At 37.0% G+C, this 20,241-nt stretch overlaps 1 protein-coding gene across 20 annotated transcripts in view; it reads left to right on the forward strand.

Moving 5' to 3' along the window:
• Positions 1 to 20,241, forward strand: part of NRXN3 (neurexin 3) — a 1,529,630-nt gene that overhangs the window by 568,112 nt on the left and 941,277 nt on the right. For all 20 annotated transcript variants that reach the window (XM_072839524.1, XM_072839530.1, XM_072839517.1 and 17 more), the window contains one exon: positions 19,907 to 20,110. In XM_072839524.1, the coding sequence (XP_072695625.1) occupies positions 19,907 to 20,110 (204 nt within the window). The remainder of the gene's footprint in view (positions 1 to 19,906; positions 20,111 to 20,241) is intronic.

Consider the following 20,241-nt stretch of genomic DNA (forward strand, 5'->3'; position numbering starts at 1 on the left):
CCTTTTCTCCGCATCCTCTCCAACATTTGTTGTTTCCTGCCTTGTTAATTTTCCCCATTCTCACTGGTGTGAGGTGGTATCTCATTGTGGTTTTGATTTGTATTTCCCTGATGGCAAGTGATGCAGAGCATTTTCTCATATGCATGTTGGCCATGTCTATGTCTTCCTCTGTGAGATTTCTGTTCATGTCTTTTGCCCATTTCATGATTGGATTGTTTGTTTCTTTGGTGTTGAGTTTAATAAGTTCTTTATAGATCTTGGAAACTAGCCCTTTATCTGATATGTCATTTGCAAATATCTTCTCCCATTCTGTAGGTTGTCTTTGAGTTTTGTTGACTGTATCCTTTGCTGTGCAAAAGCTTCTTATCTTGATGAAGTCCCAATAGTTCATTTTTGCTTTTGTTTCTTTTGCCTTTGTGGATGTATCTTGCAAGAAGTTACTATGGCCGAGTTCAAAAAGGGTGTTGCCTGTGTTCTTCTCTAGCAAATTCCTCCAGTGTTTTGTTTATTCATGTTTCCTCTTGACAAACTACTTGGAAGTATCAGTACTTTCCAAAATTTTGCCATGAAAAATTTTCCCTTCTTTTCCTCTTTCCTTCCTTTTTCTTTTATTCAAGCATTAATTCCCTAACTCATTCTGCACATAACTCACAATGTGCTAACCATACCACATTTATTTTAAATATGGAAAGCCACTAGAACGGAAGTCTGAGACTTCTGTAGTCGTCAGACCCCCTGTCATGAAGACCTTCATGTGATTCAGAAACTAAATTAACAAGGATGGAAATGCAAGCCCAGTTTTATATCATCATACTACCTTCCATTCCAAAGCACCATCAAAGTATGTGCATTAAATACATGCTTCTAATAAAATTTCTAAATACACCACCAGCAAATATCATTTCATATTTTTAAAAAAATCATAAATGAGAAGAATATTTTTTAGGAATTTAAGGATGATACAACATTAGGAAATATTTTAATTAAGTTTTATGTAAAATTATGATATTCAAGATAAAGGAAGAAAAACATTGAAATAAATACAGAAATATTTGATCTAGTCAATATATATTGATCATTAAGAACAATCTGAACAAGCTTAGATGGGACTACAACTTTTTATCTTGATAATAGGAAGTTGTCAAGAACATATAGCAAATATATTTATTCAGATTAGGAACAAGATAAGGATACCTCCTGTCACTTCTTTTTACTGTTGAAGTAGAGAGGCTACACAATAGAATAAAAAGATAATTTAAAAAAAATGTATAAGGCCTAGTGAGAAAGACTGAACTTTCCATATTCATAGAAAGTCTGTGAGGGTCTATTGGCAAACTAAAAGTGATATCAGCAGGTTTTTTGAAAAGAAGATAAACATACAAGCTGAATTAGCTTTCCCCACAATTATAATTACCAGTTAAAATGTAAGACAGAAAGAATTCCATATATTACAACAACAAAAATATAAAGTAGCTAAGAATAAATCTAAAAAGATTCAAGACCTTTATAAAAAGTGACAAAATATTATTGAAGAGTATAAAATAAAGCCTTGAATAAATCATCAATATCTATCATGTTCATGCATCAGTAGGCTCCATAAAGATGCCAATTCTTCCAAAATCATTTCATAAATCCAGTACAACTCCACTCAAAATTCCAACAGAATTTTTCATCAAACCCGATATAGTTGACACTATAAACTAATGTGTTAAGTTCAAGGGTTCAAAATAGCCAAGACAATTCTGAGGGAAGGAGGAGAGAATCATAGAAAAGAGACTTGCCCTACTGGTTATTAAGACATATTTTATACCCAAGGTAATTGGGATAATGTGACACAGGCACTTAGGCCCAAGGGACAGACTAGATAGAGCTCGGGAACTGTCTCATGTGGCATTGAAAACTGATGCATGGCCAGGTTGAAGTTACAAATCAATGATTAATGAACAAACTAATTAGTAAATGGGGCTGGGATAATTGGTTGTCTTTATGGAGAAGAAAATTAAACCTCATTTTACATCAAACATGAAGGTGAATTAAGAGTATTTAAAAATTTAAATGTGAAATGCAAAACTTTAGAGTTTTTAGAAGGAAATAAAGAAATAGCTCTATGACCTATAGGTAGAGATTTCTTTTGAAAAGTCAGAAAGAAAGCACAGGCCATAAAGAAAATATTGATAATTCTGATTACAATTAAGTTTCAATTTTATGTTTAAAGAAAAGGGAGATTAATAATAGATAAGCCACAGACTGGGAGAAATGATTGGCAATGAATTTAATATATAAATGATTGATACCATAAGTTGTATCAGGAACTCTATAAGTCAACAAAAAAAAGACAAATAACCCAACAGGAAAATGAGCAAGGGATATGAATAAACAGGTAACTGATGCTGAAATTAAAATGGATAGTAAACATATAAAAGGATGTGCAGCCATACTAGTGCTTTTGACAGTGCAAATACAAATGATATTGTGCTATTACTTCAAACCACCTGATTACCAAAAATTGATAATTCTGATGGTATTAAGCATTGGCAAAGAGTAAGAGAAACAAGGGGAACCCTCATACCCTAAATAGCTGGAGTGTAATTAGGGCAACCACTTTATAATGCAGTTTAGTATTCAAGTTGAGCATGACATTTGGCCTAGCAAATGCACACCTGTGTAAATGCTTTAGAGAAACTCTCAAGTTCACATTCAGATAATTACTAGAATGTACATTGGAACACTGCTTGCAATGTAAAAAATAAAAATAGAAACAACCTAAATCAGCAGACGGTAAATGATTGGAGTTGGTATTTGTGTACAGTGGAATCTCATCCATAGCAGAGCAGCACATGGAACAATGTTGGTGAACCTCAATATCACAATCTTGAAAGAAAAAAGCAAATTATGGAGTAACATGTACAGGATGATACCATTAATATAGTATTTGAAACAATCCAAAATATTTATGTCAAGATCTTCATTTACTGTATAAAGAATATAAAAACTAGCATGGACATGATGAATATCTCAGTAAAAAGTTTACTTCTGGGAAGAGAGAGGAGTGTGGCTGCTACAAAGGGGGTTTGCCTGTGCCTGTAATATTTTATCTCTTCTAAAAAGAATCCAAAACAAATACATCAGAATGTAAAGAATTAATAAAAGCCAGCTTTAGGTACATGGATATTTATTATTCCTCTATTTCTACTTGTTTGAATGTAAGTTTTCAAAATTAAAGAAATGTCTAGCCTCTCTGAGATGTGGATGCTGAGTGCATAGCCAGGTTTACTCCTTACATTCTTGCACTTAGTGCTCTCAATGGGACTGGTTAAAATTGTATATGACTGCATAGCATAACTATTCAGACTCTCTGGGAAAATGTCAAAATTGTAAATATTAAATTCTGAAATATCAAGGCTCAACTCTAGACATACAAAACCAACTAAAGACTTAAAGAATAAAAATGAAGACAAAACAAAATAAAAGCTATTTGATACGGAGATCAGAAGAAGATACAATCTTTTCCTTCCCCATAAAATCACGCCAGAGATTGGCATTAGCCTTTCTGAAGGATTATCTGTCTATATGAGCAACCAACAGCTTGAAAACCACACAGGGTAATATAAAGCAAATCAAAACAAAACCTTCTCATGTGGAGGGAAAAGAATACTCCACAAAATGGCTGCACCTTCCCAAATACATCCTTCAGCTCCCCAAGCAGCTTTTCCATCCTTGACCTTCTCATTGGAAACCTCTCCTTAAGCACTTACACACAGCTCTGCAAATGTTAGAGTGACATTTGGACTGGGCTTGCGTGATCAGCTTGCCCGTTGTCTGGGCTCCCCCAGGGGCCTGCCAAGCTCCAGCACAGCAGTAATAGCCTTGCAGGCCTCACCTCCCAGAGCTAGCAATAACATTTACCAGCTACAGTTTTCTCTGTCTTCAAATATTTCTTCTGGCCCACGTGACAGTGATCCCGCTCCTCTATAGACTGAGACCTGAAGAGAGTGGTTTAGAGAGAGGAGATCCTTCTTTAAGAACTTTTAACATTTACCTTTCATCAAAGATTTTACTTGTGTTTTAATTTGGATTTCCTCCCAGGATTCTGATATGTTTGGGAAAAATTAATTATTAGAATTGCACACCTGGGGGGGGGGCACACCTTTGATTTGTCTGTCAGTGGAAACTATGAACAAAAACCTCTGGTTGGTGAAGAATCAGATCTGAGTGCTCACTGAAATCCTTAGGAGTCCGGAGTTGGCTAGGAAATTGTACAATTGTTCGTCGTAACTATAGAAAATAATTTTGGAGCCTCGCTAAGCTTAATAGATGTGCAGGCCTGGGCTAGTCAAGAATTAAGGAAGTCAAAATGGCTTCTTTTTTTTGTTGTATCTCCAGTGCCTGAATGAATGAATAAATGAATTGATAAGAAATGAATTAAATACCCTCTCAACAGCCTAATGAGTCATGTGCTCATATTATCCTTATTTTACTAATGAGGATACTGAGGCTCAGAGAGAATAAATTGATTGTCCATTTACAAAGCCAGCCAAGTGTCAGCCTGAGAACTTACTGCTCTGCTGTAATCTGTACATTTGGAGGCACATGTAAATCAGAGATGTGATAATAAGCACTGTCAAGGAGAATAAAAAATGAACAAGAATTGCAGTAGAATTCCAATTAATGAATGTAGAAGGAAAGAGGGCAAGAGAGAATCACCATTAGGCAAATGTCACTAATAAATGTTGCAGATAAAGTTCACTGATGGATATTAAAATTGGTGGGTAAAAAGTTTAGAGAGAAACATTGTTTGCATAGGCTAAAAGTATCTTCCCCAAGATACTTATCAAGTACAGAGGAAAAGGCAGTTATTTAACAGTGAAAAGACTGAGGGATGCCAATTTAACCAAGTAATCAGGAAAACATCACCAGTAACAAGATACGACAGTATTATGAACCCCTTGGCGTAATGCACTGAGAAGGACACAAGGCAGTCTCAGACGATTCCTGCCCAAAATGCATAATCTCACTCCGGTCATGAGAAAACACTAGAGAAACCCAGATTGGGCATATTTGATAAAATGTTTGACCAATACTCTCTTAAAGGATATGAAAGACAAGAAAAGATTGAGAAACTTATATAGTGGAGAATACTAAGGAAAAATAAAAGCTAATATAATGTGGGATCCTGGAACAGAAAAAAGAACGTTAGTGGGAAAAGTCATAAAATTTGATGAAGATCTGAAGTTTATTTAAAGTGCTGTGCCAATGTTAATTCCAGTTACTCACAATCATATTATAGTTATGTAACATGTTAGCTTTAGGGGAAGTAGGATGAGAAGTGTAAGAGAATGCTTGGTATAATTTTTACAAGTGGGTAAGTAGATAAATTTGAAAGTACATAAGTTTGAAATAAAATGTTTCAAACAACAACCCAAACAAAACGACATAGCAAATGAATAGGAAATAATATTTGCCATCAGATTTGCTTGCAGTGTTCAGAGAGAACCAAACGTGTAAACTAAAAGGAAATGCACACAAAAACTGTCGGGTAGGCAGTGTGTGTGTGTGGTGTTTGTGCTCAGTAGATAGAATGGGGCCACAGAGAAGAGTGGTCCATTTTTCTTGGAAAGGCAGTGCAGGTAGCCAGGATAGGTTTTATCGGGAAGATGATGCTTGAGATGTTTTGTTTACTCACCATCTTTTTTATTGAGCCAGGTACTCTTCTAGAAAAGAGCTACTATAATAGTAAACACAAAGGAAAAGATACCTGCTTTCGTGGACATATTCAGGAAGGAAGACTAAGATAGATGATCATATGAACAACAACACACACAAAAAAATCAGACATTGTAAGAGATGTGATGAAAAAAAAGTGAGCTAATACTTTAGAATAGTCTGGGGAGATGATCAATGATTGGAAAATAGCTAAGATGATTGGAAAATACTTTTCTGAGAAGGTGATAGTTAAACTGTGTGGGCCAGCACCTGAATGAGATAGAGCCATCCATGCAAAAAGATCAGGGAGCAGGTAGTTCCATGCTGAAGAACAGATTGGCTGGATCCCCCAACGTGAGAACAAACCGATGTGGGTATATTTAAGGAAGCAAAGGGAGGCCAGCATGCTGGGCTGTGATGGATGAGGGGACAGTAGTAGATGAGCTATAGAAGTAGGGTGGCCAGGTGATTTTAAGTCCAAATTGGCATACTTTTGAGTTAAAGGTGGTACTATTAATAATTACATCAGGAAAACAGAAGTGAAATGGAAATGTCTGGGCCAAATCTGGACATATGATCGCCCTATAGAGAAGAAACAAATCCTGTAGGACTTTAAGTCAGGCAAGGAGTATAAATATATTCTAAGTGCATAAGAGGAACAGAAGCATACAGCAGGGGAAGTGGGTGATGGCTGTGGCTGCCATATGGAGGATAGACTATGGAGAGTAATACATGAAAGTAGCAGGGATCCTTAGAAGTATAGCTAGAACACAGAGTCAGTTCTTGAACTAGGGGAGTAGACATGGAAAAGGAGAGCACTGCCACATGCATGCAGTTTTGAAGGCCGAGTAATGAGCCTTGCTTACTGTTAGTGGACAGTAAGATTTGCCAGGTGGATAAGGAGTGTAGAGGGTCCCATACAAAGGTAGCAGGGAGAGCAAAGTCACTGGGGCAGGATATATTCTAAGAGTCGATCGTGAAGGAGCACAGTGGGGTCAGGTGAGTGAGCTGGAGGTGTGACCAGGGGCCAGGTCATCTAAGATTCAGAATTCAATGCTCAGTCAGTGCTAGTATGTACTCTGGTGCCATTGAAAACACTTGACTTGAAGGCAACACTATCTGATTTGTTTTTTTGAAAAATGACACTAGCTCAAGTATAAAAGGAAATAAAAAGATGCAACTAAAAGGAAAACAAAACCCCCTGAAAAGAGAGACACTTTCTGCTACTTAGAGAAACAAGAAACCAGAAACATTTTGAGGGTGGTACAATAAAGGGAGGGGACTTGAATTTTTTAGAAACTGTCCACCCATTCATCAGACAAACCCTCGATTGTCTAGTGGTTTACAATATAATTAAGTGTTGACTCAGGACTGCTGAACAGTGTCGTTGAGTCAGAAAAAAACTCCAAGAGGAAAACTTTAGAGACAAATTAATGTCATGTACCACATACCTTCGTTATTCTGCTCCAGTGCTATTCTTGGCCCTCTCATTTCAAAGTTTTAGCAATATCTCTCAGACTGGTGTGCCTCACATGCAATTTTGGCAAGCTAAGCATGGTGACGGAGCCAGATAACTTGTTCCCTGTAGAGTTATAAACTCATCAGCTGTGGGCTGGTAATATAATTTACAGTATACTTTGCCAGCCCTATAAAACAACTTTCTGTTTGCAGGGGAATGGGTCCCTGACAAGAAGAAGTGTTTATAGCTTAATTTTAGCTGCGTTCTCAATTGTTGCTGTAGTAGCAGCCTGTGCATGACGCATCCTAGTCATCTTCCAGACAGCTACAACTTTTTCTTTTTTTCTTTTTGGCAAGCTGAGTACAACATCAGAGTTTGCTTAATATCTACCCCTGTATCCTATCACTTTAGGTGGTGGTAGCCCTAGCACGCATCTTCATCTTTTGGGACCAAGGAATTGAGACATTCCTTCTGTTGGATACTACATAGCCATGGTTTATGCCTTGATGAAAATATCTGATGTCTTACTCTTCTAGATAAAGTTCTTCTAAAAGGATATTAATAGAAGGTTTGAGAATGGGAAAATCTGAGATATGCCACCTCTGTATTTGCACCCAAATGATTATCTTCCTGCTATTTTTTTTCTCCTTAGTCTTAGCGTGTTACAATAGCTACTTGCCACTTATATCATCATAGGCTAACAAGGTTACTTGTATTCAGCCATTACCCCAGGTGACTACAGCTAAAATTAAAGCTCCACAAAGTAAAAACTTCTGTTTTGCCCATCTCAAGACCTCTAGACTAGAAGCGTACATAGAAACATAATTGGTACTCAGAAACAATGTGTTGAATGGAATATGGCCGAATATTGACATAGCAAATCTGCCCTAATGATTTGGAAATGAATACTACAAATTATGTAGTATCCCAAGAAGACCATGTTCTTCTGTGAGTTAGCCAAGGGGTTGATGAACTGATGCATCCACCTGAGGCATTGCATAGAATCTAATATTCATTTTAATAATATTCTAAGAGTTGCAAAATTATATGGAATTCAATTCCAGGGGCAATTTATTAACTTGGCTAACTCTTGGTTCTATGCAAATGTTCAGTTGCGAGATTTCCCACTATTAATTCTCTTTTTGTTCATAGTCACATCCATTAGAAGAGAAATCCTTTAATTCACATCCTATGTGCATTGAATTCAGTGTCTGGCACTGTCACAATTATTTTTTTATTCCCATTCCATAGCTAACTCTGCTTAAGTGATGTTGGAAGTAGCTTATGTATATCATACACACATATATATGACATGTATAACATATATATATATCAACAGTATTCTGGGACATCTGTTTCAGAACATTGCTGGTTTTGTACAGCATGATTGATTTTGGAAGTAGGAAAATTTTTCCCAAGTAGGAAAAAAAACCCTCCAGTTCCATCCACGTCGAAGCAAATGGTGGGAACTGAAGGGTACTATGCTGAGTGAAATAAGTCAATCGGAGAAGGACAAACATTATATGGTCTCATTCATTTGGGGAATATAAATAATAGTGAAAGGGAATAAAGGGGAAAGGAGCAAATAAGTGGAAATATCAGAAAGGGAGACAGAACATGGAAGACTCCTAACTCTGGGAAATGAACTAGGGGTGGTGGAAGGGGAGGTGGGCGGGGGGTGGGGGTGACTGAGTGGTGGGCACTGAGGGGGGGGCACTTGATGGGATGAGCACTGGGTGTTATTTTGTATGTTGGTAAATTGAACACCAATAAAAAATAAATTTATTATTAAAAAAATAAAATTAAAAATAAATACATAAATAAATAAACTGGAGCCCAAGTAGGAAAAAAAAAGTCTTTAATATCTCTACAAGAAAAAAATCAAGACTTTGAAATATTACTTCCATTTCCTCAGTTATGAAATAAAGGGTTTGAATGCAGGTAAATTTTACTTTTTTTTGGCTATAAATTTTTGTTCAATTCAGACAAAATAATCTCACAATTTCTATGTTATTTTTTTTCTGATAAACTGACAGACTGATTCTACTTTAATCAGTTAATTGGACTTATGAAAATTTCTTCATTGGTTTGACTTTTCTAGAAGATTTAATTTATATTTCCAGACAATTTGATTTTGGTTCATGTTGAAATAATAATGGCTCAGTCTCTTTTTGGAAAAAAAGCATGTATAAAACTGAGGGATTTTTTTGTGCTGGTGCATTGCAGAACAGTTAATAGGTCAGAAATGTATTCTTTTTTGCTGCCCTAGAGAACTTGTTTCTCTGGTCTTGCTTTGAATAATACTGAAGCAATCACATTCCAATGAGCATGGCTGTGTGTAGAACAGTCCTCTGAGCCTTCAGCCCAGCCATTTGGAAATCAGAACACTAACAACTAGCATGGGAAATAGAAGGACAGGCATAAGGTCAGTCATTAATCACTTCACTATATTAGCTCAATGCTATTGTGTAACAGTATTCTAGAATAAAGCAAAGGTGATGAATATATAAATCCATTCAGTCCAGATCTGTTTGCGCAATCATCCTCATTGATGATTCAGAGATATAGCTTTATTTAAATTTTAGTAACTAGATATTAATAATAATAAGAGGGCAGATGTATTCTCTGGAATACTGATGGGGATATATGACAGAGGGAGGCAGCAAGCTTTAGGCAAAAATAAAAGTCTAGAGAATAGTGTTATCTGTCTTTCATAATGAATAGCATAGCTGGATCAGAAAATATCAGAGTCTGTCACTGAACATAGTCTGCCCATGGCTGCTGTGAGCCATGCTTACCATCAAAGATATTAACGGAACCCCTGACTCTGGGGTTGCTGAGTGTAATCTTTACTGTGATTATGAAAGTAGACCCATTGTGCAGGGAATTTGAGAATAGGAGAAAGCCAAATGTCTACTTTATTTCTCTGTTTAATCAAAGTAGGCTTCATAATGATGATGAATACAAAGTGCTGTAATTAACACTTTATAATGATATTGCAATTTAGTTTGCAGTGCTCTTTCAAACATATTTTCTTATATGATTTTAAAAATATTATTCAAGATATACATAAGGGAAAGGGGAAGCCAGGAAATGGGTGGCTTTCCCAAGAATGCAGGCCCATAAGAGGTGGAATTGGGAGTGGAACATGGGTCTCCTGACACCTAGGTTCTTTCTGCTGACCAGTGCTACTTCTGATATGGGAGTATCCTCACATGAAAGCGATGGACCATCTCTAGACATCAGGGGAATTAAATCACACATGTGTGCACATACATATGTAACATTCATTAAACACCCTTTAATAAGGTGTATGGATATTTTTCACATTTATGCTTCAGGCTTCACCTTTATGATGGATTCCTTTTTACAACTCATTCTCTACCCTTCTCCACTCAGCTTTGAACCATGGAAGGTTATCTTATATGGATTGCATTAACAGACTTCTTTGCCCTCTGTATGCCAGTTAAGTTTCACCAATGGGAAGCACACAAGAAGGATGAGAAAGAACAATGACAGTGAAGTCTGAATTTTTAATTTTCTGTCCCTCTCCCTGTGAAATGACTACCAACTGGTCCTTTGACCTAAGGTCATAGCTTTTGTGAGACACTCCTAACTCACTCCTTCTCTTCCTCAGAGTTTTGGGAATTGACTTTTCCCTTGCTTTATCAGACCAAAGAGAGTAATGGATGTCTACTCCTAATAGCTTTGAATACCACATTACCCCTTGGAAGGTTCACTATGCCTTACCTATACCTTTATAAATATTTACCTTTATTAAACCTTCATAAAATGGCACAATTCGGGTGGGCTGTCTCTTTGCTCTTAGTATCTTGACTGATTCAGTTTTATAATTATACATGTTATAGATGGGGAGACTGAGGCCCAAGAATGCATCACAGTTAAATAATATGAAGATCTAGGATTTCACCTCATTATTCTAAGTCCAAGCTTATACACTCATAGTGACAGCACACTGAACAATGATTCTGAATAGGGAGACTAACCTATATGTGTAATTACAACTCTGCACAATAAAGCTTTCTTGAGTGGACTCAGAGATCGACTCTCAGAAACATACCACCGTTCTTTATAAATGTTATGTTTTGAAATTTCCTAACACGTTTGCAAGATGGAGCAATAGCAATAGTGTCTGGAAGAAAATTGAATAAGATTGCATCTAGTCTCTCACCACACTGTTCTGTCTTCCCTGTACCATCAGTTAGCCTGAAAAGCAAGTCTGATCATGTCACTTCCTGCCTAAAACCACTCTATATTTACTAATATCAAAACTTTCTGTGATTATTTGGTCTCTTATAATGGACCCTCTACATATCTCTTTAGTCTTAACTTTCCTACCCCATCCAAATGCTTGAGCCTATATGGAACCACTATAGCGGTTCTCAGCTGGGGCAATTTTTTCCCCGAAGGGGCATTTGGCAATGTCTGGAGATAATTTTGGTTTTCATGACTAAAGGGAATGCCAGTGGCATCTAGTTGGTGGACACCATGGTTACTTCTAAACATCTTACAGTTCACAAGTCACCTTCCACACTTTAAAGTGTCAATATTGTTACATTTGAGAAATCTTGTTCTATATTAGGTACATTGAACTCCCCTTGACCATTTATCAGATGCTGTGATATATGATTTTATTCTATGCCCTTGTCAACTTTGACCCTGTACATATGCTGTTACCCCAGCTGGAATGCATTCCCACTCCTCCCTATGTTGTTCATTCTCTCTTATTCTCAAAACAAGTTATACCCCTCCTCCCTAACAACTCTAGGCAAATATATAGACACCTGAGCTGAGTTCCCACAGCACTTTGTTCATTATTTAGTATAACAATTTACCTGTTTGTGTCTCTAATTCCAGCTTATTATAAGCTTATTAAAGACAGCAGCCATGTTACTCCCCTCTCCATTTCAGGAATGTCTGGCACATATTAGATATTAATCATTGAATGAATGAGGAAATATTATTGCAAAGTGGTGAGATTTATCCTGACAAATTGTGTGATGTTTAATTTTTATAAATTAAGTTACATTTTAATTCAGTAGGAAAATTTGCTATTTAAGAAAAGCTGAATGAATTCTTTGGTTAAATAAACATTTTCTTAAAAACTGTAGATCTTTGGATGCCTGGGTGGCTCAGTGGTTGAACGTCTGCCTTTGGCTCAGGGCATGATTCCAGAGTTCTGGGATCAAGTCCCACATTGGGCTCCCTGACAGTGCCTATGTCTTTGCCTGTCTCTGTGTGTCTCTCATGAATAAATAAATAAAACCTTAAAAAATATATATATAGAGCTTATGATAAACTGGAGTTCTTGTATCCCGTTACCTTTCTTCCTGCCTTTCTGTCTCCCTCCTTTCCTCCCTCCCTCTTTTCCTTCCTTCCACTAAAAAGTATGCACATATATACCTGCTTTTCTTAAAGTGAGAAATATCCATCAAATTTTTATTATAGCTTTACAGTGCTCTAGTTTGTTTGGGGGAAGAGAAGCCCATATGACTGTGTGTATTGGCAGCATTTTGAGAATGTGAAAGGTTAGTTCTTTTCAGCCTTGTCCACAAGAGGAAGGGTATTGCCCTATATCAATTTTGTTGATTCCCCAGAACTGTTGGCCACTGTTGGGTCTGCTCGGAGCTAGAGATTTATGTTGTTCCTGCTGCTGCAAAATACAGAATTAGAACCTGGCAGGCATTCCTGTATAAATTTGCACACTGTTTAAGATCAGCCCAGTTTGGGTGGAGAGGAAGCAATCTGTGTATTTGGGAGGTTTTGTCAGAATAAAACACACTTAAGGAGTGTGTAAGGCAAGTAGCTGCATGAATGAATAGGAGGATGTCTTGAAGGTACAAAAAGAAAAGACGATGTGGAGAGTGATTATTTAATGGTACTTTGTGTACACAGTTGGCCATGAAAGTATCAGTGAGAGGATGGTGGGGAAAAGATACCTGCCAGAAATACCCTCTCTCAAGTTAAACAAAAAAGAATATACCAGTTAAATAATCATTAGCCTCAAGTAAGGAAATAGGTATAACTCAGTGTCATAAATCTCAAAAAGTAGGAGAAAGATAAATGATTTGGAAGCAAAGCCAAGAGGAATGGCCAAGCAGAAGGAGGCTGCCAACTCTGCCTGTGTTCCTCAGATACTGTCTAGTTGATAAAAATATTGAAAATTATCCCTAATAACTTGATAGAGGGAAAAGAAATAGACTGGGTAGGTGTTCTAATCTGGTCCCACTTTTGAGTGAAGAGTAGTGGAAATGGCAGGGGGAGGGGTGGAATATGTATCACAGAAATAGACAGTGGGACTGGGAATAAAAAGATAAGTCACAAGGGGTCAATGGATCAGAAGTACTAATGCATCTCCTCCATTGCCTTGGGACACACTCTGTAACCAGGTGGGGGTGACTTCTCCTCCATATACTTAACAAAGCTTCAGAAATGAGAACACAGCCTTGGCAGCTAAACGAAAGTTATACAGTCTTGCCTGAGCTCTTCATCTCTCCTCTCATTTTGTTCCCATATTTTATCATCTCTGAAGTTACAGAAAATAACTATGTAGAACTAAAAATATGAAGCCTTTCAAATGTAGGTGGCTCTGGGAGTCAAGTCCCTGAACCTATGTCTGAACAGTTAGAAACTCTGGACAGAGTCACCTGAGTATGAGCAGGAAAGTCAATGACATGACAATGGAAGTGCAAAACAGCAGAAGAAATAAAGTAAAATAAAAATAAAGGAAGTGATATAGCCTAGAAAAGTCTAAGAATTTGGTCTTAAAGAAAATAAAGGACAGAAGAATTTTCTATGAGCTATATTCTGTAGCTCATTTGCAGTGTAGAATAACTTTAGAAATTTTAATGGCATAAGAATTCAAAGGAAAAATTTAAGACAAATGGACTGAGTGAAAGGAAAAAGGAGATTTTAGATGGAAGGGAGAAAAATGTGAGAGCCAAAACAATGCAGTCGCATAACTAAATTGGCAGAAGGGGCAACTCCCAAGTACTAGTCTCCTTCTGAACATGAAGCAAAATCTTACAGTCTCTGAACTGCAAAAGAAGTCTCCAATTCACATACATCTAACAGAGAAAGGATTAAAAATTTAACTGATTATAGAGACTTAACTATAATATTTAACCAATAAGGGCTTATACTGACCCAGAGACAACACCTAGGAAGGCAAGCTAAAAGATAAAAATGGGGAAATATTTGGGCAGGGAAATCAGAGCTGTCATACTGCCTGGAAAGTATAAATCACAAAATTCTTTCAGCCAAGGTGCTAAACAAATAAATAAATGGACAGACAACAGGAACCAGCCCTGTTGGTGGTAGGTGGGGATGTGAGGAGCAGTACCCAGACTTGCTACAGTCTATTACCTAAAATGTGCGGTTTTCAACAAAAAACTGTGAACCATGCATGGAAATGGGAAAGTGTGACCCCCACACAGAAATATATGTTGGCAATGGAAACTGCCTTTGAGGGGCTCCAGATGTTGGACTTAGCAGACAGTTTCCATGGAAGCTGTTATGTTAAATATGTTAAAAGGATTAAGGAAACTACAGTTAAAGAGAGGGAAAATAAGATAATAGTGATACATCAAAGAGGGAGTATTAATAAAGAGATACAAATGATATATTCTTTTCAACTTTAAAATTTCCATTTGGAGATTTTGTATACATAATACATAAATTTGAAATTAAGCAGTATAGAAACCCAAACAAAAAATTCACTAGAGGTGCCTCAACAGTGGATTTGAGTCAGCAGAAGAATCAGCAAACTTGAGATAGATCAATAGAGATTACATACAGTCTGAATAGGAGAACGAAAATGAAATGAAGGTAAATGAACAGAGTGCCAGAGAAATGTGGGGCACCTTTAAGTGTCCAACATATATAAGATAGGAGTACTGGAAAGAATGGAGAAGGGGACAGAAAAGAGTATTCAAAGAATTAATTACAGGAAATTCTCCCAATTTAATGAAAAACATGAATCTACACAACAAAGAAGCTGGATGGACTCTAAATAGGAAAAATACAAAGAGATTTACTTCCAGACCCATTATAATAAAACAGTTGAAAGCCAAAGATAAAGAAGAGATCTTGAAAGCAGCAAGAGGAAAATGACTTGTCACATACTAGGGCACTGCCATGAGATTAACAGTTGACATCTCTTCAGAACAGTGTAGGCCAGAGGCAACAAGATGACATTCAGTGTGCTGAAAGAAACAGAAATGTCAGCCACGATCTCTACATCTAACAGAGCTGTATTTTATTTTATTTTTAAAGATTTTATTTATTTATTCATGAAAGACACACAGAGAGAGGCAGAGATAGGCAGAGGGAGAAGCAGTCTCCCCGCAGGGAGCCCGATGCAGGACTTGATCCTAGGACCTTGAGATCATGACCTGAGCCAAAGGCAGGCAATCAATTACTGAGCTACCTGGATGCCCCCATGGCTGTATTTTAAAAGTAAGGGTGAAATAAAGACATTCCCAGGTAAACCCAAACAGAGAGTACACTGCTGGTATACCTGCCTTTTAAGAACTGCTCACTGCTTTTATTCTTCATGCTGAAAGGAAGTGACAGCAGACAGTAATTTGCATTTACATGAAAAAACAAAGAGCTCCAGTAAAGGTAATTATGAGGTAATGATAAAAGACAGCATAATTACCCATTTCTTTTTCTTTTTTCTCTTAGCTGATTTAAAACACAATTGCATAAAACAATATCTATAAAATTGTATTGTTGGGCCTATAACATATAGAATTGTGATATATTTGACAATAAACCACAAATGAATGAAACTATATTAGAGAAAGGAAATGACACCAGATGGTAACTGGAATCTGCAAGAAGAAATGAAGTGAGACAGAAAAGGTAAATAATAAGCTTAATTAAAAAAAATACTCTATAAATATATTCGAGCTCTCTTTTCTTCTTAAGAAGACATATGTTTTTAGTTTTTCTTTAAAGTTTTAATTTATTTTACAGCAAGAGAGAGAGAGCGAGTGGGGGGAGGAGTAGAGGGAGAGAGAGAATCTCAAGCAGACTCCCCACTGAGTGTGAAGCCTGATGCTGGCTGGATTTCACAATCCTAAGATCATGACCCGAGCTGAAATTAAGTGGGTCACTAAACTGACTGGGTCACCCAGCTACCCCCAGAAGACTTGTTTTTAAAAAGCAATCATTATAACAGAGTATTGTTGAATTTGTGTGTATAGATATAATGTGAATAACAATAACAAAATAAGGAGTAAAGCTATGTAAGAGTAAAGTTTCTATGTTACAAGAATTAAGTGAGTATAAATATGAAGTATATTTTGATTAGATGTATATTGTAAGACCTATGGCAACCACTAAGAAATTAGGTCAAAAATGTAAAGAATCATTAAACAAATGAAATTTGTATGCTAGGAAATCTACACTTAAGATGAAAGGAGGGCAGCCCCGGTGACTTAGAAGTTTGGTGCCACCTTTGGCCCGGGGCATGATCCTGGAGACCCGGGATCAAGTTCCACGTCAGGCTCCCTGCATGGAGCCTGCTTCTCCCTCTGCCCTCCCCCCACCCTGATAAATAAATAAAATCTTTAAGATGAAAGGAGAGTAAATAAGGAAAGAGGAATAAAAGAGGGGAACTCTGTGAGTACCATTATGTGGGCCTCTTGTGACATGGTCTTAAAAAACTCAGTCATCCAACGTGTTTCAGATTGAATAATTTTCCTTATTAAGACTCATTTTCCCCCTCAACATATTACTATTCATGGTGCTCCTTGCATTTGAAATCTTTTAAGCAAGTTAGTAAGAATTCTAGGATGGATTTTTTTTTTCAGCAGATTCCTATATTAAATTTTCTGCTTCATCACACTCCTCTTAAAAATATCAAGTTGATCATGGAGCACACAGAGCTGCACACAAAGATATACATTGAGATACACACTTTATTTTGTGCTATGAGCTGTTTAACTATATACTTATCTGAAATTTATTTGCTGGTACTACAAACATTGACATAAAGATATATTAAAAGAGCTGCACACAAAGATATACATTGAGATACACACTTTATTTTGTGCTATGAGCTGTTTAACTATATACTTATCTGAAATTTATTTGCTGGTACTACAAACATTGACATAAAGATATATTAACTTATACATATGTTCTGGTACTACACATATCCAGAGGGATAAAAGTGACCATTACATTTGGGTTCTATTTAAGTTGAGTACTTGAAAACAACCATTTCATGACTCACTGAATAATCTCTATTAAGAAGGAGTGTGTACATATGTATGGGTGTGTATAGTAGAAGGTATATAGTAATAATTAATAGTGTTCATAATTACAGAAACACAAAGCATTGTGCATATTCATATATAACATATTTAGAAATGTGTGTATTATCTGTTTATGTAATTTTTCATGTTCATAAATAACATATAGCTTTAAATAATGACATGCATGTATGACACACACATACATAAGAGCACCACACTCTACCATAAAGCATTATAGATGTGCTTTTAGTGCTTAGAAACATGGATATGTTCCTGGCATAGCCCTCTGACAATTTGGGAGAATGGTTAAGGGTATATCCACAAGAATCAAACTGTCAATGTTCACCTCCCTGTTTTGCCGCTTGTTAGCTGTGTGACCTGGTATCTATAAAATCTAATAATAATATTGTTTTCCTTGTGATGTTCTTATAAGCATTAAGTGTCTTAATGCATGTAAAGTTATAGAAAGCACCAGGCAAACATTAAGTGCTCAATAAATTCTAGCTATCACTTTTGATCTTCTTTGATTCTGCTCTTCCAGGAGATAAAATAGTTTCTTTCACATCTGGAACATGTGTTAAATTTAGATTATGTTTCCCATTTAAGCATAGATCTTCATAATATGTCTGTTATTGTGATAGTGTCTGCAACTGTTACACCTTTATTTGTGATCTTAGAATTTACAGATTGCAATGTGCAGCTATTAGCATGTCTTGAGTATTACCCAGGTGATGGTTGCTTCTTAGTATTGAGCAGGTGTGTTTATATTGCTTTTCATGGACCTTTTGTGTGTTGTGTAAATAGGGTGGTGATATGATGATGACATAGACTATCTTGAGTACCTTTATGTGGTTGGCCTGGTCTCTTCCTGTTCTGATTTCTTTTATACATGAGCATAGAAGATGTTTGTCTCTTTTGTTCACCATTATATCCACAACACCTAGAAGAGTGCCTGGTACATAATATCAGAAATGAATGCATTGTGCTATTTTACAAACTAAAACCATTCACTTACTTCCCAGTATCCACCCAAATCCACTGATTTTATTGTAATCTCAAATAACGGTTATATAACTACTTCTCAAAATATGATTGAAGCTTCTGTTAAATTGAATAGCTTGTTTTCGTCTCAGCATTTCCCTTCTTTTTTTTTCTTTATGTGTATAGAGATGCTATTTTATCTACTGACAAGTCTGATGCTGTCACCTCTTTCATTACAAACTAAGACCATCTCAGACTCTAACCCCTCTTCTCTGCTCACTTGCATACTACAGTCTCTCTCTCCTGAGGGCCCCTGGTTTTATTGATATATATTTTCTGGGTCATTTAATCACTTTTATAATCTAGTACAGTTGCTTTCACATGCCAACAGAGCAAGGACCTTTTAGGTTTCACTTTTGAACCCTCCATAGTACGTGTAGGTAGGAAGCAACTATTGGCAACAGCAAATATTTAATGAGAGCCTACTCAGTGCCAGATACTGAGCCCAGTGACAGGTTTGCTTCACAGCGATATGAATGATAGTCTCTTTCTGCCTTCTCTAAAAATATTTGTTAAATGAACAATGGAGCAAATTCACATTTTGAGCAGCATGGTGTTGCAGAACAGGCACTGGATTTGTACAGGACACACTGGCTTAAAATCCAGGATGTCTGACTTTGAGATGTTAACTGCCTCTTAGAGCCTTGGTTTTCTGTTTGAAATAGGAATAACAGATCTACATTGTAAGCATTGAGATAACATAATGGGGTGGAGTAGGGGCACTTCTAGCTGAAGTGCTTGGGCTAGAGAAGGCATCAAACAAAAGCGAGTTTCTTCCTTTCTCAGAAAAGTGCTATTTGAATAAAAGTAGAATTATTCATTCTCGGGTATCATTATCTTTTTGAGGTGGTGGTTCTAGCTCTGGTTCTGTAGATCCTCTTTGAATGAATCAAGCAAACTCTCACAGTGCCTGGCTACTAGGGGGTTTGGGACCAGGCTGGGCTATTGCTCTTTCCTCCTTCTGGAAATGTCTGTTTGTTTGCTGTGGTGATTATAAAATGCTTTCCTCCTATTCCTCATGAAATACTTCCTGGAGTCTAAGTTTTGTTTAATGTGTTTTTGTTTTGTCTATAGCATGTGGAATTAAATCACTACTATTTATGGGGGCATTTTCATGTTTGGAAAACATCTTCACATCCGTTATTTTGTTTGACACACTTGATAAGTCTGTGAGCATGACAGGGCAGGGACCAGTGCCATTGTATGCCTTTTAAAGGCAAGTAAGGAAATAGAACCTCAGAGTTTAAGTGGCCTTCCCAAGGTCACATACCTTAAAACTGGTAGCACTAGAGGTCTAATCAACACAAGTCACCTGGCTACGAATTTCATGCCCTCTCTACCCTACTCTCCTTACCCTGGAAGCAAAGGAAACTCTGATATCCTTCATCTTGACAGTCTCCTCCATTCTTCTTTGCAGAGGCGTCCATCTTGAGCTACGATGGCAGCATGTACATGAAGATCATCATGCCCATGGTCATGCACACCGAGGCAGAGGATGTGTCCTTCCGCTTCATGTCCCAGCGAGCTTATGGGCTGCTGGTGGCTACTACCTCCAGGGACTCTGCAGACACCCTGCGTTTGGAGCTGGATGGGGGGCGAGTCAAGCTCATGGTTAATTTAGGTATCGTATGAAGTACCCTCTGCCACTTTGTTTGGGCTTGTCTTCCCTTTCTTTTCTGATTTTCATTGGTTTGATTGAATTCTTTGTTTGTTTCTTAAAAATTAGCTGCTCACCTCTTGTTTAATAGACCA

Source organism: Canis lupus, chromosome 9 (assembly GCF_048164855.1).
Source record: "Canis lupus baileyi chromosome 9, mCanLup2.hap1, whole genome shotgun sequence".
In the NCBI taxonomy this organism is placed as follows: domain Eukaryota; kingdom Metazoa; phylum Chordata; class Mammalia; order Carnivora; family Canidae; genus Canis; species Canis lupus.